Source organism: Anguilla rostrata, chromosome 5 (genome assembly GCF_018555375.3).
Source record: "Anguilla rostrata isolate EN2019 chromosome 5, ASM1855537v3, whole genome shotgun sequence".
NCBI lineage: Eukaryota > Metazoa > Chordata > Actinopteri > Anguilliformes > Anguillidae > Anguilla > Anguilla rostrata.
Genome location: NC_057937.1, coordinates 18,845,405 through 18,870,280, shown reverse-complemented (window position 1 = coordinate 18,870,280; position 24,876 = coordinate 18,845,405). Strand labels below are relative to the sequence as shown.

At 43.3% G+C, this 24,876-nt stretch overlaps 3 protein-coding genes across 8 annotated transcripts in view; 1 reads left to right on the top strand and 2 right to left on the bottom strand.

The window, feature by feature from the left end:
- si:dkey-246g23.2 (solute carrier family 66 member 2) overlaps positions 1-2,866 on the bottom strand; it is a 57,899-nt gene extending 55,033 nt beyond the window's left edge. Inside the window, exon 1 of one of the 2 annotated variants that reach the window (XM_064335486.1) lies at positions 2,748-2,866. The gene's annotated coding sequence lies outside the window, so the exon portion shown is untranslated. The remainder of the gene's footprint in view (positions 1-2,747) is intronic. The other variant, XM_064335487.1, reaches the window with a different exon arrangement.
- Positions 2,867-4,918: 2,052 nt separating this feature from the next.
- Positions 4,919-8,951, top strand: hsbp1b (heat shock factor binding protein 1b). Its single transcript, XM_064335506.1, has 4 exons — positions 4,919-5,123; positions 6,773-6,839; positions 7,896-8,019; positions 8,602-8,951. Exons 1-3 carry the CDS (start codon positions 5,079-5,081, stop codon positions 8,015-8,017), a joined length of 234 nt encoding a protein of 77 aa, XP_064191576.1. The 5' UTR covers positions 4,919-5,078; the 3' UTR covers positions 8,018-8,019; positions 8,602-8,951.
- Positions 8,952-11,340: 2,389 nt separating this feature from the next.
- The window catches only part of zgc:173742 (DNA topoisomerase 1), a 566,006-nt gene continuing 552,470 nt past the window's right edge, over positions 11,341-24,876 (bottom strand). For all 5 annotated transcript variants that reach the window (XM_064335501.1, XM_064335499.1, XM_064335500.1 and 2 more), the window contains 8 exons: positions 21,670-21,813; positions 19,666-19,851; positions 15,399-15,467; positions 13,481-13,595; positions 12,997-13,124; positions 12,577-12,671; positions 12,175-12,324; positions 11,341-11,723 (listed from right to left, as the gene is read on the bottom strand). In XM_064335501.1, coding sequence (XP_064191571.1) covers positions 11,621-11,723; positions 12,175-12,324; positions 12,577-12,671; positions 12,997-13,124; positions 13,481-13,595; positions 15,399-15,467; positions 19,666-19,851; positions 21,670-21,813 — 990 coding nt within the window. In that variant the 3' untranslated portion in view covers positions 11,341-11,620. The remainder of the gene's footprint in view (positions 11,724-12,174; positions 12,325-12,576; positions 12,672-12,996; positions 13,125-13,480; positions 13,596-15,398; positions 15,468-19,665; positions 19,852-21,669; positions 21,814-24,876) is intronic.

Below are 24,876 nucleotides of genomic sequence, written 5' to 3'. Positions count from 1 at the left end.
ATGTTGTTCCAAATGCCCAAAGACGTGGATGCCCAAAGGCGTGGTTATGGCCATTTTGCAGCTAAGTTAGAGCAATTTTCAGGGAGTTTTGTGGTAGTTCAGCAAACCTCTCCAGTTTGCAGAATGAGTCAGGTTTTGACAAGCCTCCGGCATTCCAAACACTTTAAGACTAGAAACACATCAGCTATCCTCTGTGACTCAGTTTTGTCTCACTGCAAAAGACAGGTTGTCACACGGATTAAATTTCCCTTAATGAAAAATTGTGCAATGGTGGCAAAAGAGGGAAAAGTGCAGCAGAGCGGTAGGGGAGTGGCGATATTTTCCCATGAATAAAAATATGTTACTTTGAATGCCTCTTGGAAGTTACACACCTTTGGCATTACTTCAATCAATCAATTAAATTTTATTTGTATACTTAAGACTTCACATTGTTTCCTTTCTTTGTTGATGCAGCAATCTATTGATGAGCCAACACGCCATCTGTTGGCTATTCAAAAAGTTTAACACATGTGCATACATTCAGCCCTTGTAAATGTGGTGCTTTGTGCAGGTACACTGTATGAGATAGCATTGAGAGATATCTTCCTTTTAGGACATAGCAGCCTGTCTCAGGTATTCAGAAAGAATCATACCTTTAACCGTCATCCTACCGACTGGGGTCCCCCGTAGACCCCGGCGGTATACTTTTTGTCAGATCTCACAGGTGCTTTATTCTATAATTTCAATTTTTCATGACTTTGTCAATCAATTTGTTCCTAATGATTTAATATCATTGTTTTCTGTTTCTGTTTTAATTAGTGCTTTTTAAAAATACCAATGTATTGGGGTCCTGGGGGACCCCAGTCAAAAGCACCCACTTCCGCCCATGCAGTTTTAATAGATGGAACTATTTATTGAGTTCGTGTTTGCCATGGGTCCTAATTTAAAGTATCACACACCATAAGGGGGGGTAGGGGCACTCTGCCAGTCATTTTGAAGGAGACAGACACAGACAGACACAGACGCCTGTAGCGTGTGGTGTTCATAGTTCATATTTCTATATAAACACCATTCATTTTACATTATGTACAAACTGAAAAATCTAAATTTGAATTACATTTATTCAACCTTTATTTTGGCAGGGGGTCATACTGAGACCAACGTCTCTATCTACTTTTGTATTGAAAGACAAATGAAATGAAAAAGTGTTGAAGTTTGAATGACTGTGGGTTTATTTCAATAATTTTATATTGGGGTCAAAATGACCCTGGTTGGTTGGTTTCACCATATAAATATAACACAAATAATGTTTACTTGAAATTACTGAAAGCTAAATTATACCAGAATCAAAGGATGGTAAATAAGCTTTTAAGTACTAATGTGGATTATACTTGGGATAAAAAGTGCAATTTGTATGAAAGAAAAGTATATATTTTCGTTTTACACAATATGCAAATTAACTGTAACTTTCCTAAAATAATAATAATCTGTTCTTTTTTTTGTTTTTGAGAAGAAATAAGTTAACATTTTGCTATGATGGTTGTTTCTTCTAGTTTATTCCCCAGTCGGTAGTCCATGTATGTTAACTATGTAGGTAGGATGAGGGTTAAATACGCACCTTCCTGTGAATAAACACCTTTGTGAACTTAATGTAAAATGCCGAAGCCAGAGAAGGAAAAAAAAGCAAATGTAAAGTAAATACCTGCTTCAAGTGATGTTATGCAATACTGTGTGAAACCCGTGAAAAGGGCTGGGCGTCACGAGCTAATGCAAACCTACAGGAATCCCTTATTCCTAAATCTTTGTCCACACCCCAAGTGTTACGTAACACTGGGGGTCGGGAAGTTGTTTCCAGTGTAAATTACTTCCTCGATTCTATTTCTGCTCAATTTCTAAAGAAAAAAATACAAATGCAATCTAGCCTTTCGGTTCAAAAAAGGACACAACTATGTGTGTATCCATGACGTAGCCTACATACTGGCTTGTCCATGCGATTACACGAAATCAGACACCGCACTTGAAATATCCAGTAATCCCACTCGTCATAGATCCTAATCTAAGAATAGTATCATCCATTGAAATCACTTCGGCACATGGTGTAACAACCGGTAGCTTATCTATCATGGCGTCCTACTGGAAATACCATTCTAGTACCATTAAAAAGTACAACATACAACATAGGGTAAGACTACGTGATACAGGACGAATTCTCATGTATCTCATAGATGCATACTTTTTAATTAAACCTAAAATCCACCAAACGCCTTTACCGTGGCACCGGTGGCGCTTTCAAGTTGTGGCACTGTGCTACAATTAACAGTTTCTTCTAAGGGAGTGCAGGCTATTTTGATTATTCTCACTTTGGGGTAGGGTAAGTTTTAATTACAGAGACAGAAATCAGTTATGAATTGCAAGCTGCACTGCACTGATGTGAAACCACACACGAAAAACTACAAGCTACGTTCTGCCTGTTTTCTTGAACATTAATCGAAAGAAATATTTGATTTAATGAAAGCAACATGCTTGTTTTAACCAAAAGTTGTTTCTTAAAAAGATGTTACCTACAATCGCTCACCGAACCATTTAACGCGCGTCGAACTTGAACTTCGAATAAACAACTTTCCCCTCTTCCTGTTCCTCTAAAATACGAAGCATTTTATCGCATTTTAAAGCATGAGAAAAGATTGCCTTGATGGAAAAGTTATCTTCTCCATTTCTCACAGCTATTACTAAAGTAATTGCAAAGTTTTTTGAGAAGCAAATCTTACCTCGTTTCAGACGCACATTCCTATGCCAACTGAGCTACTACGGTACAGTAGGCTACAGTACGTCACAGGCACACTTGAGGCGGTTCTTGTGTCGTACTCGTATCCATATCTAATCATAACAACAAAACATTCGATAATAATAATAATAATAATAATAATAATAATAATAATAATAATAATAATAATAATAATAATTTAACTACCAAGATAATTTAAAGAAATACCATTATTCCAAAGCCAAAGTATATGCGATTTTAAGTTCCGTTTCAGAATTAGTCAGCAAAATATGCTTCCTATTTTCAACTGCAGTTACTTAACGAACAGTTTGTGCGTTTGTCTCTGATTGGGACCGATTATCCCAGGAATTCCACTGAAAGAACTGGTTGCGCAAACAAATAATATGAAGAGAAGTAATCCCAATGTGTATGCAGTATCACGGGTGTATGTTCATGAAAAGACCTGATGATACAGGGAATTTTAAATGTTACTGTATCATTTTCAGATGAAAGCGTTTTTGACGTCTACTTCTACGATTCTACAACCGACGGATAGCAGCAGTGCTGAATGTTATCACCCCCCCCCCCCCAAAAAAAAAAAAAAACCTGTCAAAATGGGTGCTTTTATATCTTGAGTAATTATTAGCTTGAGCTTTTTCCCCATGAACCTTTATGGTAAAAATATTACGTCAACTCACTGTATGCAACAATCTAGTTAGAAATACATATTCACACATCGTGCGCGCACACACACGCACACTGGCTTACTACAAAAACTCAAATGTCTGGAAAGCTTTCACTTTCAATTCCTGTTTCTGGGTTCTTGTTACAAAACCGTATGTTTTGGCATTGAGAAAGCATATAGGATACATTGTGGCGAGAGCGCCTGCTAATAAAGCTTGAGTGACATTGGGGTTGTACAACGTTTTGTTCTTCTTCTTTCCGTACAGTTTGGGCTGGCGTTGAGCTTTCTGCGCTGAATGTGGTGGAGAATTGCACCCTTATGTAGTATTGGTCCTCTCCTTGTTTTAATATTATGATTAATTGTGTTTTTGCGTCAGTGATGGAAGATGCTGAAGACACCCTTCACGCAGATACGGCAAAACTTTCATGTAATTTGCCTCAGGTCTTGATTGGATGGACAGATAGGTCGATTGTGATGACAATTTACTGCACAGATTATGTCAGTATTCGACTATGACTGGCACTATCACAGGCTGTTTCTAAAAATTCACTGCAGTCATGTTGTTCATGGACGAAACCAGGGAGTAAATTGCATATATTAGGGGGTGGCAATGAAGGTGCATTGACCAGGAATTGTATGCATTTCTTCCCATTTAAAGAGATGGTGCCAAGGACCCAGAGTCAGTGAAAGTAGGATCAGGGAAGGCTATGTCTGTTTTTGAAGCAGTAGTATTTAGGGGTCTGTCAGATAATTTTGTCCATCCACACAGCAGAAACAGCAGCTACCATTTTAGCACTGCAGTGGGCTGAAGAAGTCAGAGCGGAAGGCATGCTAATATGCTCAGCCTCTGGCTGCCTTGGAAAGTTTGTCTGCCATAGTTCCATGCAGGTAGGCCCTAGTCATCGAGGTTCATGCAGCACTTTATAGACTTCACGTGATGGGCATAATTTTTTGGTTTTGTTGGGTACAAGTAAATATGGGGGTGAAGGGCAATGTGTTGGTATTTTAGCTGAATGGGCAATGAGGGTGGAGAGAGTAACTTTTTATGGGATGAGTGAGGTTTAAGTTCTCAGAGCAGCTGTCAGTTTGGATTTCAGAAGTGGGTGGGGGAGAAAAATGTACAGAATGTATTTAATATCCAGTCATCGCTTGTGAGTGTGGCCATCAAAGGGAAACACAGAAAGATAAGGTAATAATGACAAGGTCATATGAGGCTAATCCACTCATTATTCAGGATCGGGAAACGTAAGAGGGGCAAGCTGTCTACACTGTGCCACCAGAAACAGTTGGCCATATGCTGACTTACTGTGCACATTATGTGAGAAAAAGGGAGGACAAACATGAAAGCTGAAGGCAGAATAGATAGCAAATAGTTTGGCATTTGTATACCAAACTGGTTCGGTGGGGAGGATATGACTCCCAAGTGTCTGTTTCTTGACATTAGCACGGCGTACTCCGTTGCGGTAGGTGGCGGTATGCACCGAGTGTAAATTCAACCGAATAAGAAAAAGCTGGTGTTTTCTGGAGCGGCGATAGAAACGACTGATTGGTAACGTTAGTGAATTTGGTTTATTAGCTTTTGTCCCACGAAACAAACAGTCATCATAACCCAACGCAGATTATACAAATTAGCGCAAAAGAGGGAGAACAATGTCAGAAACGGATCCAAAATCTGTACAAAACCTGACCGCCGTGGTGAGTGTTTGCATCCTGACTATCTACGTTGGTTAACATTAGCTATCTCCTTTTGTAGCTCGCTAGCTTGCTAGTTTCAATGTTTAGCCGCTGTAGTTATGGTGCGGGCCTTGAATAGTCCCTGTGATTAGTCGTTAGGTTGGTGGCTTGACCGCACGACCCAGCTAACAAACAAACCAACGTTAGCAGAAAGGCGATTCGCCCATTTTCCGGCAATAAGTCTGTGCAGCTCAGTTATGATCGCTGGTTAACTCAGCAGCTACATTACGTACATACTAGCTAGCTAGCTTGTCATGGACCCTGACGTTAAGCACATTTTGTAAACTGAACTAACAGACGCCCGGTGTCAATGAAGGAAAACAAGTGAACACAGTGATTCAGCTTTACAGTCCATGTATGATCAGGCAGTTCGCTCTGTAACATAGGCATGGTGTAGGGGATGGCTATTATTGCAACTTGTACATGCTATTGAATGTTGTTCCAATGATAGGTGGCGAAACGCGACGTTTAGTAATGGAACGCAAAGCTGTCACAAACGCTAACGTCCAATTCCCTACTTCAAAAGTATGCAAGTATTGGCTCTACACGAGAAACTGCTATGCAGATAGCATTCTGGTAGGAAGTATATGATCGTGGATATGTGGAGTAGCTGAATGTATCATTTTATGCAAGCTATACCTCAGTTAAATGTTAAATCTTGCAAATCGTGTAACTATGTAGAGCTAACTCGGTATTCCTGTTTCATCAGGTTTTGCATTGCGTGGGTGTTCTAGCTGCATTTTCGATCTCTGTACTTTGCACTTGTGCTCCAGTAACCATGGTTTCGGCGTCGTGTTGCTGGTGGAAACCCTGCATTTGTCAGGGGTCTTTGCCTCGACGAGATCAGAATCTAGCTGCACGCCTACACAGCAGTCCATTATTCATGGTATCCATGGCGTGTGCGTGCAAGTGTTGTGTGTTGACAAACTTATCAGCCCACATCAGCGCCCTCTGTTTATATCAACCGCAATCCCGGGGACTCTGGCACAGTAACAGTAGTCGGTTTCTGCAGCAGTTATTTCAATTTTAATCTATTTAACTAATTGAGCGGTTAGTACCGTACAATTATAGATTTAACATCTCATTACATTAATCTGATGAATTGCTTTGTTCTTGTTTACATCAATACAAAAATAATGTAGGTAGGCTAATTACTTTAAGCTTCACCGTGGTTTTTGTTAATGTTTCCTCTCCCATTCAGGGGATTGGTCTCAATGAAACTTGTTGAATTATTCAGGGGGGTTAACACCATTAAATGATTAAGACTGATTAGGGTTTCCATTAAGATTTTATGTCTAAACAGTCTGCATCGCTCATTTTAAAGGTCCACAATCAACAGAAATCAGTTGGAAAAAATACAGATACCTGTTTGTTCCCGTTCGTGCAAACATCTCTCTAGTCACACATTTCTTTTACAAAGGTTCAAGAACGGGAACCAAGTGTTGTCAGATCAGCATTTTACTTAATACATCAGTCAGTTCCAGTTTATTGATCGCTCATCCGAACTGAAACGCGGCTGACAGTTTGTGGGGTTGAAGGAGAACCATCAGAGAGCTGGGTGGTCAGGTGACTTTGATCAACGCCGTTTCCCCTCCTCTTCTCTGTTTTAGGTTCAGACGCTGCTCCAGCAGATGCAGGACAAGTTCCAGACCATGTCGGACCAGATTATCGGGAGAAATATCCTTTCCCTGGAAAGCTCTCACTACAACAGAGGATATACAAGATGGTTTCAGACCCCAAGCACACCGTTCATTGCGATTAAATGGCTGTTAATGAAACGTGCATTCATATACTTTTAGATAATTCACTACTTAGGTCCATCAGCTAAGTAGAAGTTTATAGTTCATCAGATATGTGTTTTTTTCCCTGATTAATCAGAAAATACTGATTTTCAGACCCTAAATTTCTTTGGGGACCACTTGTATTGGCTTTATTGAGGAATACTCGGTCCTGCTATCAGCTTTGAAAGAATGCAAAATCTTTTGATGTTTGTGCTAATGGCATACATAGGTCCTCTGCCTCTGAGGGTCTAATTTAGGGTCTGAAAATCAGTATTTATGGATTAATGAAGGGGGGGGGATGACATCTATTCAGATAACTGAGCAATCTTCTTTTTGTGTGAATCTAGCTATCAGGTAAATATGTAACGATAATTTAATAGCAATACTTAAACTTTTTGTGACAGTTTTTGCATAAAATTATTTGCAAGATTTGAAACACATCACTGGGCAATCTATTCAGGAATTGTATTAACAAACTATATTGTATTCTCCGGCTGGCTACTGAATTAGTTTTATTATGCTGGGGGAAAATGGACTTCAAGCTAGCTTTGTCTGCTTTTAATGACATTGAAACGCAACAGCATCGTTCAACAGTGACGTGCAGAAGTAATCTAGCGGACCCGGGTCTTGTGTAAACTGCGAGGACCCGGTACTTACCTGTGACCATAGTGTGGTGTGAATGAACTCTGGTTGAATCGGTGTTCAATATCCCGAGTCAACTCCGGTTTTGGGGTGTGAAAGGGGTATACGAGCACTGATCTAGGATTTGCCCTGAAGCTCTCGTAGGACAGCAGCAAACTAATGCTAGATATGCAGGCCTTCTCTGAGATTCTTTGTGAATATGGACCCTAACCTGGTCAGGTGCTGTGGTTCTGTCTGTCTTAAGGCGGACTGAGGGACGTCATAGCTGCAGGGCATCATGGGTAACCACCTCTTTCCTTAACGGAGATACTCGATGAGATGAGCACTCGCATCGATGACCTGGAGAAGAACATCGCCGACCTCATGACCCAGGCGGGCGTGGAGGAGACTGAGGGAGAAAACGCTGTCAAGGAGGGTCAAGGGTCATCATGAAGGTAAGCGACCAGTCGTAGAACACCTGGATCTCTACCGATCCCAGTGCTGTAGGCTTGGGAAATCTTATATAGGGGGTCTCTCTCTCTGCACTACACCGGAGAGAAGTGCCTCAAAGCTGCAACAAATTACATTACAGTCCTGCTCGCTTAGCTGTTGAGAAGGGTAGCTCACTGTCACTTTTCAGCCCTTTTAACTGCCTCAGCTTCCTCCACTGACCGATGGTCCCTCATTATTCCACAAGCTTTATCAGTCTAGTGCTGGTTGGGGTAAGCTGGCTGTCTCGTGTAGCCCTGTGCTTACTACGTAGTCAGCCATTTTTTCACTGTAACTAACTGGCTGTGCATTTTATTCATGAGAAAAAGATGGGAGTGCTACTGGCTTAGGAACGTTGTTGGAGGCGGTAACCCCAGTATCTGACATCACATACAGACATTTAAAAGAGGAATTTACAGACTGTTTTGAGGAAAGAAATACGCTGCATCTTTCTGCAAGCACTGTGGATGTCATTTTTTTAACATTGTCTGCATGAAATATAGCTCCTTTAATGTAAAATGGATTAAAAACTTACTTTCTCATTTCAGGTGGAATGAGAAACTTTTCTCAGTCACTGATGGCAAAGACATTCAACGAGAGCTACCGATTTTCCCAGAGTGCTATACAAGTAGTGTGGTTTTTTATTTTGGTTTAACGTGTGTGTAATGTATTTTTATATATTTACTCTTGTAATAATGGCCAGCGAACTGATGTATTAACTGTAAATTGAGTTTTAGTTTTTTGTCCGACTAGGTATTCTACAGAAGTTTACAATCTCGGGAAGTCTAATTACCAACACTGGAGTTGGAACCCAGTGAGACTAACAGCACTAACTATGCCAAGTGGACACCATTCCAACCTGCTCCATTTTGTTCTAATAAAGCAATTTCCTACAAAACCCGTCGTCGTTCCTGTTGTCTGCACGTACAGTTCATACATATCTGTGAACCCAGGGTTGAGACTTTGTAAAGGAAAGACTTTCCTCACGATTTCACTGAAGGGCACTTCTCACGGTTCTGTTGGGGAAGGGAGGATTAAATAAAATGTTTAATTTAAACACTAACATCCCCGCTTGGCGTTCGGCAGTCTGCATACCGAACGTGGTTCATGAAGTAGATCAACAGGTAAAACGCCTCACTTGTCCAACATGTAAAATACATTTAATGGATTTAATTGAATCAAAGTTATCAATTAAACTGCTGAACTTGTTGACAGGCAGCGCAACCTGATGGATCAACATTTGCAAAATGTACAACTTGCAACCAGATTAAAAGGAAGATATTTAAGTTACAAGTATGCAGTGTCTAAAGATGAAGGTAGACTAACTTTAAAAAAGAAAGGCTGTGCAAATGGGTGAGGTGTGGGAGGAGGGTCAGGCAGGGACTGTTTTGTGTGAAACTAATACATTTACAATTTACACAATAAAGAGGCCTTATGTTGTTGGAAGCAGGGCTATGCACTGTATCATCAAAAAATTTGTCTTACGGTCTTTATAATGAGAACAAATATGAATATGTTAGGAAGTAATTTTCTGCTTCTTACAACTGAGGTGATATTTCATAGACAAATGATTGTCAAATCTGGCCAGCTGTAATCTTCACGTTCAGGAAAATAATTTCCATGCGACAAAACCAAATTGCACTGCACTGGTTTCCATTTGAAACTGGAACCGCTCCAAAAACATCAACAACCATTATCTATATAGACATTAAGATTTTCATTCAGTGATTTCAACTGAATGTCACAGATTGCATTCAAACTTAAAATGAAAAGGAACATGTTCTTTGCGTAACTGTAGCCACGGATTCTCCCACCCCAAACAGGTGTGCCTTCAAGTAATAAAGTATTACAAGGAGAGACACTTCGAGGACACTTTTTATGCTCGTCACACAGAGAGGAAGAAAAACACCCCACAGCGCGACTACCTGCCCCAAGGATGTTCCTTTCACATTTAAGGAGTGGGGAGTGGGGAGAGGGGACAGCGAGGAAACAGATATATTCCTACGATCAAATTATATTGTCCGTTACTCAAAGGCGATCATCTAAAAACTAGATATCCGACAGTTGTCATGTAGAAAAATTTGGGGTGGATTCAAGAGCACCAACATATTATTGGGACATTTTAAAATAGAAACAAAACTAAACTGACCACAGAATTAATCTAAATGACATTTAATCTGTGGCCATTTACCTACTTGCATGGCAATTCATTATGCTCCTGACCGTTTCAACACAATAAGCTTAAACCTCCATTTAGACTGGATAGTTAACTTCTATTTTTTCATCTTTTATTTGAAATTTAAACTTTGAACTTTATTTAAAAATGAAGCATAAATTCCCCATCTGTCTACCCGAGTAGGGCAGTAAAGTGCACCCTCACAGGTGAGACTCCAGGAAGCACCAATGTTCTCCCTGATGCCAGAGAGTTCATTTCAAGGTCATCTTAACTCATGGAATACAAGCTGATGGCATGCTGCCCCCTAGAGTCCAACAGGGACCTACAGATAAACTCAATATCCCAAGATGTAAAATCACATTTAAAAACGCATGCCTAATTCCCTGTAAAACAAGCCATACAACTGTAGTGCTGTTCCCATCTGTCTCTGTACAGCAAAGGTGACAGGAAACACATTTTAAAAACACTGTGTCATGAGAAAACACCATTTAAAAAAAGCTCCTGGATAGGTGGAACCACACATGCTGTCAATCGCTCACTAATCTGAACAAATCAAGACCTTGCTCTTCAGCCTCCACAGTAAAACATTTAGTTTGAACCAGCGAATCGGGGAGAAGTTTGACCCCTCCACCAATCTAGGGGTTCACAAAGCCTTCTGCCCCTCACTAGTAAAATGCATTCATTTTGAAACAAACTCAGCTATAAAATAAGTCCATCCACCACTCTTCTGCTTGGGATTACAGGGCTGCCACTAAACGGTAACTTGAACCGCCTCAGCATCAGTGACATTTATCCTCTCCTGCTATAATTAAGCTGTTAGTTTAATCAACTCTTCTCCTTAATTGCAGCCGACCCCCCCAACCCCCCCCACCCCGCCCCCGACACTCTGCCACCTCGCGCGCACGCTCTTGTAGACACACCGCAGAGCTTAATGAAGTCGAAATACGCTCTCGCAGTGACTGTGTTCACAGGGCACTCAAATTACCCGTTCCGTTTAAAAAAAAGCTTCCGCCGCCGCGGAGAAGAGTCTGTTTACAAAGGCTCGCTTGCGTAGCCTCAGCCACCTGCCGACTGATCCCGCCGACGCCGCCGTTCCGCGAAGAATTAACACTTTCGCACCTTTACGGCCTTTATTCAAGTTTAATTCAAAAATATAAAACGTAGCTCAACCGTTGCATTACATTTTACCTCGGCGTGAAAAATACTTCTTTTAAAAAGTTCCAAAAAAAGTGCCAACAGCAGTAAAAATACAAAATGGAGGGTCTGAACAGGGTAGGCAGAACATATACATGTGTGAAATGTTCAACAAACGAATTCTTAAAAGCAAATTCATTCATTCATAAATTCGAAAGCGGTCTTTTGCTGCGGTTGAAGTCGAAGAGCCGGCGTTCTCAGAAAAAGAAGTCCAGTTCCGTCATGTCGATGGCCCAGGCAAACTTTTCCCTCTGAGTTTTGTTGTAGATTTTCTCCAAGGGCACCTCCATGTTCTTGCACCTGGAGGAAAGGATGAGGGAAGGGGGATTAAAAACAGCCACCCGGGTGGAGATTAGAACAGCGCCCTCCTGCTCAGACAGACATCTCAGGATTACAAAAGACATCAGGCAGCGGTGATGTGCAGAGACAACAAACATGAACAGGAGGAGCGAGCGAGTGTGAATGCGTGAGTGTGTGCAGGAATAGTTAGGTGAACATTTGTATATATGAGCAAGGGAATGTGTTAATGTGTTAATGTGTTTGTGTGTGTGTCTTGGGAAGGTGGCAATAGAAATGAGAATGTGTATATAAGAGAAAAGATGTGCATGCACTTGCACATATGTATGTGTTTGTCTGAGTGCGTGTGTGTGGGCGGGGGGTCAACAGGTTTGAGCATGTGTGTACGTAAGTAAAGATGTGTGCATGCAAGCAAGCACTTGTATATCCGTGTGTGTGAGAGAGAGAGAGGTACCAGGCAACGCTGATGCGGGGGTCTAGGTAGTTCAGTTTGGAGGTGCCCAGGGCGATCTGCTTGTTTTCCTCCCGATCTGTGGCCTGGATCTCCATCTTCAGCAGCTGCTCCTCACAGCGCTGGACCGCCTTCTTCTTCTTCTCCAGAGTGCTGAAACGCACAGACACGCACCAAATCACACGCCGAGCGCGGGCACGGACACGAGCGCACGCACGCACGCACGCACGCACACGCCTGCCTGAGGACGGGCGTCTCGCCGCGCCCTCCCTGCCCCGTGAGGATTTTAACCACGAGGGGCGTCGCATCCCACACAGCACTTCCTGTCTGACGTGCGCCCCCCCCCCCGCCCCCGCGAGCACAGCTTGCCACCTCCCACGCCCGGCTCCCTTTCAGGCCACTCACGCCTGCAGCTTGCTGTCCGAGCTGGTCTTGAGCTCCTTCTTGGCCTGCTTCAGCTCTGACTTGGCCAGGCCCAACTGCTCCTTCCTACTGTCAATCTGCGGCAAGAAAAGCGAGAGCAATCAGGGCGCAAATATGAGACTGGCAATCCGTCAATCTGAGAGAGCGTGAGAAGGGGAACGTGGCACTGCAAACTAAGAGAGATCATTTCTTCTGCCTCCTTTGCAGATTTTTTATCAACTTTTGTTAGGAACACTTTTAGGATGTCACTGAAGTTGGTTCCTCCTGCAAAAAAAAATACGTTCCAATATAAACTGTGGATTTATGAAATTAATGCTAAGAACTGAAGAGAAAGAAACAGCTAACAAGTCCATTTCAGTTCAGTGATAAGAAAACGACTGAACTTCTCTTCCAGCGTCTCACCTTGGCCTGCAGGTTGGCCATGGACTGTTCGAAGGTCTTTGGCGGCGCCCGCTGGTGGTTGCAGAGAACTGCAACCGCGCGGTTGGCCCTGTTGTACGACAGGAGCTTCTCCGCCTCGTTGTCTGACACTGCGGTGAGACGGATGGATGGATGGAGGAAAAAGGGAGGAGGGTAGGAGGAGATTCTGCAGGAACGATGCTCACGTATGTACATAGTTTTATAAGACAATGTGTGAGGAGGGATGATGGCGTGTGGATTAAGCTGAAGCCTCAAAGCTGAAGCTTAACGTAGCCCGCTATCTCAGCTCTCAGCTGTTCCTATAGAGTGATAATGATACATTAACAGGCTTATACGACTTGGTGTAGAAATGGTTATGATACATGTGCAAGGATAATGGTCGTGACTGTAGAGCTGATGACAGTATATGTACAGGTATATTCATTAGATAAAAAACAGATGATGGTATATGTGGTGTAATACTCACTGTTGGACAGCTCCTTCAGTTGCTCCTGCAGGGTGATAGAGGCGTTGTACGTTCGAAAAACCTTGGCAGTCAGGCCAGCCATTAGTGAGGTAAGGTACTTATTCAGCACGGAAGTCTGGACAGTTGAAATTTGGAGGAAAAAAACAACAGAGGATTGGATTGACCTGGATGGATTGACCTGATGAAGAGGCCATTTGATTATGAGGAAAGACAGGAGTAGACAGCATCACAAAACTACACTTAAAAAAAATAGGATGCCTTAATTTGTCAATACAATGCAGAAAGAACACAACACTGAAAGAGAGAGCTAAAACACTGCATAGCCACTAGATGGCACTGTGGTACTTGTGCACACAGTTTCCCTCACTCAGTTGTAGCAGAATACAAAAAAATAGGAAAAAAGGACAATTTCCATAGTTGTTGTTATTATTATTATTTGGACCAGGTGGAGGATTAAGAGCTTATGGCAGTACTTTCTACAGTCTGATTTGAATGAATAACTCAAAGCGACAGTGCCGGCAGGGCCTTTCCATATCTTGCAACCATTACTTATTTCAATATGGCCCACCCTCCTCTTTACCACAGATGCACTGTCCCGTAGCCGTTGCTAACGGTCCACAGCACCGGGCGCAGGCACGGGCACACACACATACACAAGTGCTCACACACTCACATGCGCGTGTGCGCGAGCACACACACACAGGCACACACTCACACACATGCTCACTTGGACGCACACGCTCGCACAGACACAAGCACGTATACTCACACACACTCGCTCTCACACACGCACGCGCGCGCACACACACACACACGCTCAATCGCTGGTGCACACATATGCGCATGCATGCACGCACGTGCACACTCGCTCACTTGCTCGCTGGCAGACACAGGCATGCATATTCACACACGCATACTCACTCACTCACTCACACACACACACACACACTTACACACACGCTCACTCGCTGGCATACACACACACACACACACACACACTCTCACTCGCTGGCACACACACACACACTCACTCATTGGCACACACACACACATGCATTCAGAGCCAGGCACCTAAAGGAGTGGGTTCGAGTGGCATTCTAATGAGGCGCATGGGCGCTCCTTGATCTCCCCCTACTTAGATCGTGGCTGACAGCCGGGGTTCGACCCGCCCGCTCGGCTGAGCAGCCCATTAAAATCCCCCCCCCACCGCCCACGGATGCCACCGCTAATCCTTTCGTGCTCACGGGCTTGTAAAGCGAAATCCTTTCCCCTGGTCCCCCAATCGATCAGAGCAGTGCTGGGTCCAGTGGGGGGGGGGGCAGGGTAGTTGGGTAGGATGGCGGTATTAGTGTGTGTGTTTCTACGGGAGCGGTTCTTATCTTTCAAAGACTGAGCCCAATATGGTTAACCACCACCACCCCTCCACCCCATCCACCCCATCCACCCCCACCCCCACCGCCCACCCCGATCCGTGACAGTTCCGATCGAGCGCGGCCGGTATCGGACCGGCGGCCCTTCTGGACCCTAGCGATAGCACTTGCTCTGTCCGTATCGATCGGGACCCGGAGAAGTGACACTCGGTTGGGAAACGGAGTACCTGGCCTGCGGTCCCGGAACCAAGGAGATAATTGGATACAGACTGTAATGGGATGTAGACCCATGAGAGAGAGAGTGAGAGCGCCTCAGATACACACCGTACAGAGTGCTCGCGCAGTGTGTGTGTACAGTGTGCACACAAAGCGTACGCGGGGTGTGTGCGTAGGTGCACACATTTAAGGTGGATAGACGATAGCAAACATGCAGGTACATAATACTCCATACAAGAGCGATGCCAAGATATACACATACATACGTGTACAACACACACGTTTTCTGACCGAACAAAGTGAGCACAGAAACGCTCTGGGTCCCGACTCACGTTCAGACAGTCGAACAGGTCATCACCTCCTTGTTTGTTGTCCATGAAAAGCTTCAGGTTTTTGAATACCTGGAATTAAAAGAGAGAAACACTTTCGTTACCGCCTGGCGTGCAAAAATGGGGGGGTCAGTTCATTCCAGAGGGAAACACACTCCGAATCCCACCCTTGCACTGGCACGTGATACCTACTGGCCTGCAGACCTGCTCTGATGTGTCCTGGGCCTGTGGATTCTCAGGTTTTTTTTTTTTTTTAATTACACACGACAAACCACAACACACTCTCTTTTCTTGTGACTGAATTTCATTCCATCAACAAACGGGACGGGGAAAAGAGAGAAAAGATTCTCTCAATTATATTTGACATTTCAGAGAAATTTTGATTTCATTTCTGTCCAAATGCGCTGGATAAATTATTCAGGGAAGTAATTAATTGTACCTGAACCGTTGCCTCTAAATAGTCCAATTTGAATAATTAAACATAAAAGGAGAAAAAAAAAAATAGAAATTTAAAGTGCAGAAAAAATCTGTCAGGTGCTGCCTCCTGATTGGCCCAAATGGGTTTTTCCTGGTCTGGAACACATTTTAATTTACCAGGAGCACAGACTATTTACTGCAATTACATAACTATACCGGTTTAAACCGGTTTCTGCATCACCCAACTGTCACTCAAGCTTTCAGCATGAGCTTTCCTGACAGTCTACTGCACAGACAGGAGTTGGAAACTAGCAATAGCTATAATCTCTGTATGCGGTACATCAGTTACATCAACTTGTTTGTAACGAGTTGAAGTGGTACTATGTTAGCTTGCATTGTCCCTGCCAAATAAACTATATGAATGAAAACATAGCTGCCTAAAGGGAAAGATGTGGGTTGGCTGCTCAATTCACTTTAATAAATGTAATGTGTGTCTCAAATATAAAAAAAAAAAAGAACGCAGATCTACATTTGGTGTCATTTGCTCAATTTTTTCTATTCTTGGGACATATTTGAAATCAATTCCATCAGTGGACAGAATTAGAACTTTCTAACTTAGAAATTTCTTCAGCAATAACTTCTGGCATCTCAATCACTGAAAAGCAAATAAATAAAAATGTCAGCATACCTGCTACCAGTGACAGATAATTAGCAATAGCTAAAGCATATTTCAAGAATGAATATAGTTACCTTGTTTATATACATGCAAATATGCTACTCATCTGTAAATAATTTCATAAATGGTAAGAGGAAAATGGTCTATGCGCCACTGTGCTCCTTATGAAAAAGTAGCTGAAAAACCAGGATATAAACCAGCAGTTCATATTCTGAGAAAATAGGTGCTTGAATGAATAGAAAAATATGGCTTTTCAGAGAAAAGAAAAAAAAAGCTGCAGAAAAGAGTGTTTAAACCATGCGAGCACTTGTGGGTACAGAAGTGGAGGTTTATGGTGGGCAGTTCTGAACTGGAGTGGAGAGACATAATTTGGCTGGCTTTCCGCTTATAGAGATGACATTTAAGCCACTTCAGCATTACCTATTTAAAAAGTGCGGCAGGGAAACTGTGAAAAGCAAGACAGAGCTACGCAGCCTGCATTTATGAAGTGGCCGTTAAATGGACTGCAGCCACAGTCACTGGGCGAAAACTTAGAACGGGATCAGGCCCAGATTCAACACGACTGCTCGCATCTCGTTCCTGGCGGATTTGGAATGTCGGAAACCTATGCATGCACAAATCTCATGAATGCAAATCTTTCATTATTTAGGCTTAATCTGCTGATGGCAGACTAACCACACATGCCAGTGACTTAAATCACACCCAAATGACTTACCACACACTGTAACCACACACAAATGATCGTGCCACAATAAACTGCCACATACTGCAGTGACTGATCACACACTAATAAGGCATATATCAGTGGCTGAGTAATAGAGACCAATCTGTAACCGACCGTATTTCCATGACTCTCCACATACACAGTACCAGTGAGTAACCCCACACCCCTGACTAACCTAACTTAACGAAGACGAAACCCACGCTGCGTACCAGTGACTAAACACACACCAGCGTCTAACCCCACACACACACACCACTGAATAACCACAAGCCAGTTAGCAAATTAATCAACAGCTAGTCACGTGACCCACTCGTTTAATTTGGAGACCCAAGGCTCCAATTGCTATTTATTCAGCTCGTGAAGGAGGGAGAATATTCTCTCAATTATATCTGACATTTCCAAGAAGTTGTGTTTTTCTTTCACTCCAAAATCAACCCGATAAAATATTCAGAGAACTAATTAATTTCACTTGATGGGCTGTTTTTAAATAGTCTAATTTGAATAACAATTAAACCTTAGGCCAAAATAACAACAAAGGGAGTCGACTGGCTGTCAGACGGAAACATTTTTTCCCCCCCATCTCTGTCCCAGAAATGTTTTTTTTTTTTGTTAGTTATTTCCTCCCCATTATTCTTCTCGGAGGAACGTGGCAATTCCTCTCCCCGAAGAAAGGATCTTATAAATAACGTTAATCTCCAGTCACCTCGCAGCCATGGCTAATGAACAGCCCTTCTCCACAGCTCATCACCCTGCTAAACCAGCCAGTCTCAGTGGAGCCGCTGATTAGTTGTGTCTAGGTTTAAATGGCAGCTGATTAGTTCTGTCTGGGTTTGTGGCACGGGTCGGTTCCAAGTTTCGCCGGAGAGGGCTTCAGTCAAAGGGGAGCGTTTAAGTATTTACCCTGTTCCCGAGTCACAGCGCTCACGGTTTACACATCTCCTCAACTAGTAATGGGAGAACGAGGTTTCATGAACCTCATATTGAGTGGGGCTACAGTGAGCTGTCAATCTCTGCCTTGTTTTGAACCAGAGTTCTGAAATTGAGCCAGCTGCCGGCTATTTAGCCATCTACCATCATAAACTCAGCCAGCTACTTCGATAGCACAAAAAAGTATAAGAGCAGTATTCATTTTTTTCAAGTTTTGTTTTTACCACACTGCACCATTGGGAATAGCTGGATATTCTGTTCATTGTCCCCTTGCGATATGGGCTCTGTGCATACTGAGCACCAGACAAGACGCTTGAAATGAACAAAATGAACCCGCACCGACGTGACGATCGCTTCCTGAACTTGCGGGCTGTCAAAATGTGTTTCAGACTTGCATCGTTCATTACCCCGGAGAGAAAAGAAAACAACTAGCAAACTAGTTTCCCCAAACTCCAGGCTTGCCAGCAGCTCACACGTCAGGCCTTCCGTGGGCTATCAAGGCTGGTCAGTTTCGTTTACATATCGTGTCACTGATGAGACAGAGAGGAGAGTGCTAGTTTGGTTTAGCCAATGTTAGCTAAGTTGATTAACCTTGAGGCTACTACACGTGTTTATTTGCCGTCACTGTGTGTGTGTGTCTGTGTGTGTGTGTGACATCGATAGACAGACAAACATGGCGCGGCAGACAATAACACACACTGGTAGGAGCAGATAAGAGTTGCCATGTGTATCTCTTCTGTTTGTAACTGAACAATTTAAAAGCTCTAGCCTTAAACTAATTTTATTGACAGTGTCTTTGTCTGTTAAACAGACACAGGGCACAACGTATTGCCCCAGAGTATGTGGTCAAAGGCTAATATGAATCTGTAATCCCACCCCAACTGCAACAGCCATTTGTGTCATGTGCAAATTAATTAAATTAATCAGAATGCACCAGAGGCCTCACTGATACCCTATAGTAGCCCCTTCCATTTTTGGTTTCATGAAATCTCTTCCATCACTACCATACACCATCACATCCTCACCACACTCCACATCGTTAGCCTATACCACCTCCTCACCACACACACCATGTCAGCATATACCATCTCCACTCCGCGCACATGACACAGCTTCATTATATCCAATCAGCTCCTCACATCCTAAAAAGGCCCAGTCTGGAAACCCATTTGCCTTACCCATGCATACACACTCATTCTGCCCACCCTTCTTACATCGCTAAGAGGAGCCAGCACAAACGTAAACGAGGACGGAGTGTAGCACAGTGGGTAAGGAACTGGGCTTGTAACCGAAAAGTCACAGGTTTGATTCCCGGGTAGGACACTGCCGTTGTACCCTTGAGCAAGGTACTTAACCGAAATTGCTTCAGTATGTATCCAGCTGTATAAATGGATACAATGTAAAATGCTATGTAAAAGTTGTGTAAGTCGCTCTGGATAAGAGCGTCTGCTAAATGCCTGTAATGTAATGTAAACACAACACTGTAAAGGTGTTAACCAGACGTTAGCATGGCGTCCCCTCCTTACCCTCTTTGTGACGGGGACCTTGTTGTAGTAGCGGATGCAGTCTTTACCCAGGAAGTCGAACTCCACCACGTTCTCCTCTCCGTCCAGCTTCGGGTGCAGCGCGATGTGCTCCACCCGCAGGGAGCAGCAGCCCACTGTGTCCGCCGTCTCGCCCTCCTCCTTCTCGTTCCCCGCCCTGAGGGCCAGCTGTGTGGGACGGGGACGGTAGGGTAGGTCACCTCTTGGATATGACTTCACCTCAAACAGGGGGATTCTCAACTTCACAAGCCCCTGAATTCATATCACACCCGTTAGTGAGAGGCTTACTGTGCCCATCTGCATCCCTCTCCTTATTAAAAAATGTGGCCTGACATATACCCAGACAAGGCATACAATTGTGGAGCTTTAAATCCTGTATGTAAATCCTGGTGGTGTGCCACATAGGGTACATCTCGGTCTTAATTCTTTGCTCATTTTTTTATTCTGTGCCCATTTTTCTGTGTTCTGTTATTCTGTGTTCTTTACAAATGTAAGAAAGGTGCCATACAATATATTATTATATGAATATAATTATGTTAAAACTGTGGAATGGCCAGTGTATGGTTTGTAAAAGCAGGGATCTTGAACTAATATCCTTAAAGGCTACAGTATCTGCAAGGTTTTGTAATTTCCTTTCTTAGTTACGGTGGCTTAAATTAAGGACTTGCATGTGATAAACAGCAGTCATTGTGGCCCTCTATGGTTTGAGTTTGAGATCCCTGGAGGAAAGGGTGTAACTTTTAGTGGTGGGTTGCTTACAAACAATTTGTTCTTTTTCAACAAATGTTTAAGATTAATTACCTCAACTGCATCAACTCAATGTAAAAATCTGTTCATTTAGTCATGATTGTATTGTTTGTCGAGGCCGAACAGACAGAAAAACAGATCAGTTCGGTTTACTTTATTGACCCTAGAAGGGAAAGATGCCTCTGAGCGAGGTTTTATAAAAAATCTCATTGGTGCGAAGTCATTGAACGTATACGCCCCCAAACTGTGAACGATTCAGTGCGTCTTCTCATGAACTGAAAGAAAGGTGAACTGAGGATTCTGTTAACGTCGTCAGCAAAAGAATCTGTGAGCATACTGAAAGACACGGTCGAGGCTTTTGCAAATGAGGGCCAATCTGCTTGCTCAGTAGCCTTCCCATTTCAATGCACAGCTGCTGAATTTTTACACATTCTTTTTTTTCCCTCTGCACAAATGGAAATGAAACCATGTGATCCACAATATAAAGACCCACCCCCAAATAAATGTATTAATAAGTTTCCGATGTTCAATACATTAAAATCCTTGTCAAACGGACAAAATATGGTTCAATAACATATTTTCATTGCATATTATTTGTATTTTGCGCGTTAATTACATTGTAGTACATTTATTCATACTGCCGCAAGCTCCCTGATACTGTCAACTATAGTCTCTTTTAATTAAACACAATTTAGTGGAATGAGATGTATTTCACGCATTTAATAATAAAGATATCACAATATACCATACCATGTAAATCTTCTACAGTGCTCTGTTCATTCATCATTTTATATTAATAAAATGTCATTAACAATAGAGGATATTTTCAAAATTGCGTTAAACTTGGCTGAACCGCGTTTTACCAAGGGATTTAAGAACGTCTGAACAATTTGCTATCAAAGTCAGGAGAATCAAATTAACCCATGGCTAATTTTGTCTTTTACCATTCAAACATGTTAAATTGAGCTAAAGTGAGAAGTGGGGCTTAAAATGTGTTAACATCAGTGCACATAAGTTAGCTTGCTACACAGGCTGAAGGATCGTAGAATGCACTTGGGTCCTTTCAGTCAGAGAATTCATCTTTAGCTAAGTGAGTCAAATAACTCCAGCCACTGTAAGGAACCAAATTGGCCATTAGTAATAACCTGCCTGAACTCTTCCCGCTATCCACTCCCCTGGCTGAACCAATGAACTGCTGGGTGGGAGGGCCGTCAGAGACAGGAAGTCCTGCCTTCTCACCTTGTCGATGAAGTAGAGGGCCACGGCTCTCTGGCGTATGCTCATCTGTTTGGACTTGAGGTCCTGCTTGTACTGGGCCCTGATCTGGTCCACACAGCTCTTCAGTCTCCTGGCCACCTCATACTTCTCCCAGTCTTTCTCACCCTGACATGCCACAGAGAACATGAAAGACACAAAGAGAGAATGACAGAAAGAGGAAGAAAGAAAATTTAACTTGACAATTATGCCCAAGACACAGCAGACTGAATAGGCTACCCTATGATCGGGCCACAGAGAGAGAGGACATTGTTAATCTGGATTCCTTCAAATCGCCCCTGGCCCCCGTCACCCAGGGCATGCCCCAGGGCTCAGTGCTGGGACCACTGCCTTTTCTGATCTACACACTACCACTTGGTGAGATCATTTGAAGGCATGGTCTTGGTTCCCACTGTTTAGCAGATGATACACAGATTTAAGTCAGCACTTCTCCTTCCAATCTCACTCCTCCATCACTGCTCAGTTGCCTCAGATATTTAAAGCACTGGATGACCACCTATTTCCTTCAGTCAAATATCGACAAAACAAATTCTACTAATTGAAAACAATTCCCAGCTATCCAAACTCAACCACATCACTTTAAACATTGACCGTTTCTCAGTTCAAGCCTCAAAGGCTGTTTGTAACCTAGGAGTCATTCTGGATCCTCTGCTCTCTTTTCAGCCTCATGTCAATAATCTGGTCAAAACATAATTTTTCCACCTTAGAAATATTGCTCGCCTTCGTCCTTCACTATCCACCTCCACTGCTGAATGCTTAATTCATGCTTTTGTTACCTTCAATCTTGACTTCTGTAAGTCCCTTCTCTAAGGCCTCCCTACTGACTAAATGTCAACACATCCGAGCAACACATCACATCCACTTTAAAAAAACCAATAACGGCTTCCCATCAAGGGACTTATCAATTACAAAATTTATTTTGCTAACCTACAAAGCTTTCAATGACCTGGTCCCTCTCTAGCTCACACATCTGCTAACTCCCCCTCGCACACCCAGTTCATCGAATACTGGCACTCTACTCACCACCCCAAAGACCCATCTTCATAAGTTTGTTAACAGAGCTTTTTCTGTGGCTGCTCCCTCACTGTGGAATGCTCTATTCCCTTCGGTTCTGTATTACTGTCCTACGTATCTATTTATTGTACTTACTGTTTTTGACCCTTTTAACTTAGTGACTATGCGCTATATAAACAGACAATGTATGTATGAACGGATTAATTTTATAGCTCAAAGTGCTCCTGGTTAGTCATAAAAGCACCCCAATTAGCCTGTCTACATGCTTCAACTGTGCACAGTCAGAAACACTGTGACACAAACAAACCAAAACATTTCTGTTCAGCTGTTACAACCACACACTTACTATATAGCTATGGATGAGGAAGCAATGTTAAGCACATTATGGGAGATGTCTCAGCAAGCTAAACTGTCATGTTCAACATACAAGGGTATGGCACTACCTCTAAGTGCTTCAAGGACAGGCTCAGAAAGGGAAAAAAAGAAAAAGCAAAAAGCCTAATTGAAAAAACTAAATTCTCCCACATACACACATTGCCTCTTGACTAGTAACATTTCAGAATTAGCTTCGCCATTGGGCACCGGAGAGCCATAAAGCTTTAATTTCCAAAAAATTGTCCTCCGATTTCCCAAAACACAGAACGCTGCTCTCTAGTTGATGTGGGAGGACAGCGCCCAATTACAGCCTTTCTTCCAAGACAGCAAATAAGGCGCAAGAGCTATTTTGACCGTGAAGCGGTAATGTGTTGGAGCTCTTCGCAGCCGACGGCCCTACCCGGGGGGAACACACTCGTTCTCTGGTTAAAACCCCAGACTAAAAGTACACAGGCACCTGTGAAATCATTAAGACTCTTTGTTTGGTGGCTGGCCTTTGAAAAGAAAATTTGTATCTCAGTGGGATTTGTACATACAACATAAAATAAAATGGCTGCCAGAGACCCCTCTCCCCGGGGGTTACGTGACGGCTCTGCCGTTTTTGCAGGCGGGCGAGGGATCGGCGCGCACCCGTGCCGCCAGGTCCGCGTGTTTATTAGGGAGACGGCGACATCGCCACAGGCCCTTTAATTAGCCCGCGCCTCATTACCTTCTGTTGCCAGAGTATCGTCAAGGAAACAACTGCGGAATAACTTAACCTTTACAAATAAAGCTGGGGGACGCACCGAAGAGCTGGACAGAGAGGGTGGTAATGAGAAGAGCGGAAGAGAGGAGAGGGGTTCGAAGAGAAGGAGACGGTGAGAGGGTGAGACTGAGGGCCGGATTCACTAAGGAAACATTCGCAGAGCAAAACTGTTCCATGTACTGTGGTTGCAAATACAGACACATTAACAACCGATTTGCTAAGACTGTTCCTATTTACGCAGTCAACAACAATTAAATGCCCTCAATTACACTTCTGTGGTAGGCAGCACTCATAAAACGGGTCCGAAAAAATATGGCATGCTAACAAGAAATGGGTAAGGTGCAACCAGGCACTAGTAGCGGGGGAACCACAAGAAAAATAAAACTTGAATTTACAGATAAGTAAATAAAGGTGAGGCAGCTAAAGCTTCACACCGTATCACAGCAAAATTCAACAGCGGAAAGGACGAGGAGGACAAAAATTTAAAGTGACATAATTATTTTGACCCATTGTGGCCGTTTAGTAAATCCCACGTTGATACTGGGAAGAGAGATACAGTGAGGAGGGAGGAGAGATAGGGAGGAGGACAGAAGGAGCGATAGAGGGAAGAGGAAGGAAAGAGATGGATAGATTATTTCCTGTACTGTCCTTACACAGCTCGGAGCCAAAGGACAGGGACATCCCGGATCCCGACCCTGCCCACACATCCGCCCGCTCAGTCACTCAACGAGAAACTTATTCAGCTGATTTAATAACGTCGCTTAATTACTGTCGGCGCGCGTTCGCCTGCGGAGACCAAACCCACCGCCCCCCAAGGACACAAAAAAACACGGGGCAAACCCAGCCTTTTATCGCCGGGCCTCACAGACGGATTGGGAAAAAGGCGGAAGCTAACTGCGGAAATAGAGCAAATAAATAAACTGAGACGGGGATAAAAGCCCTGCGCTACGTGTCATTGTTGAGAACGCCGGGGAATAAATTGCTTCCTCGTTTCGGTCTGCCCTCTTGTTGAACCCCGGCCACTCCAGCGGCGCACG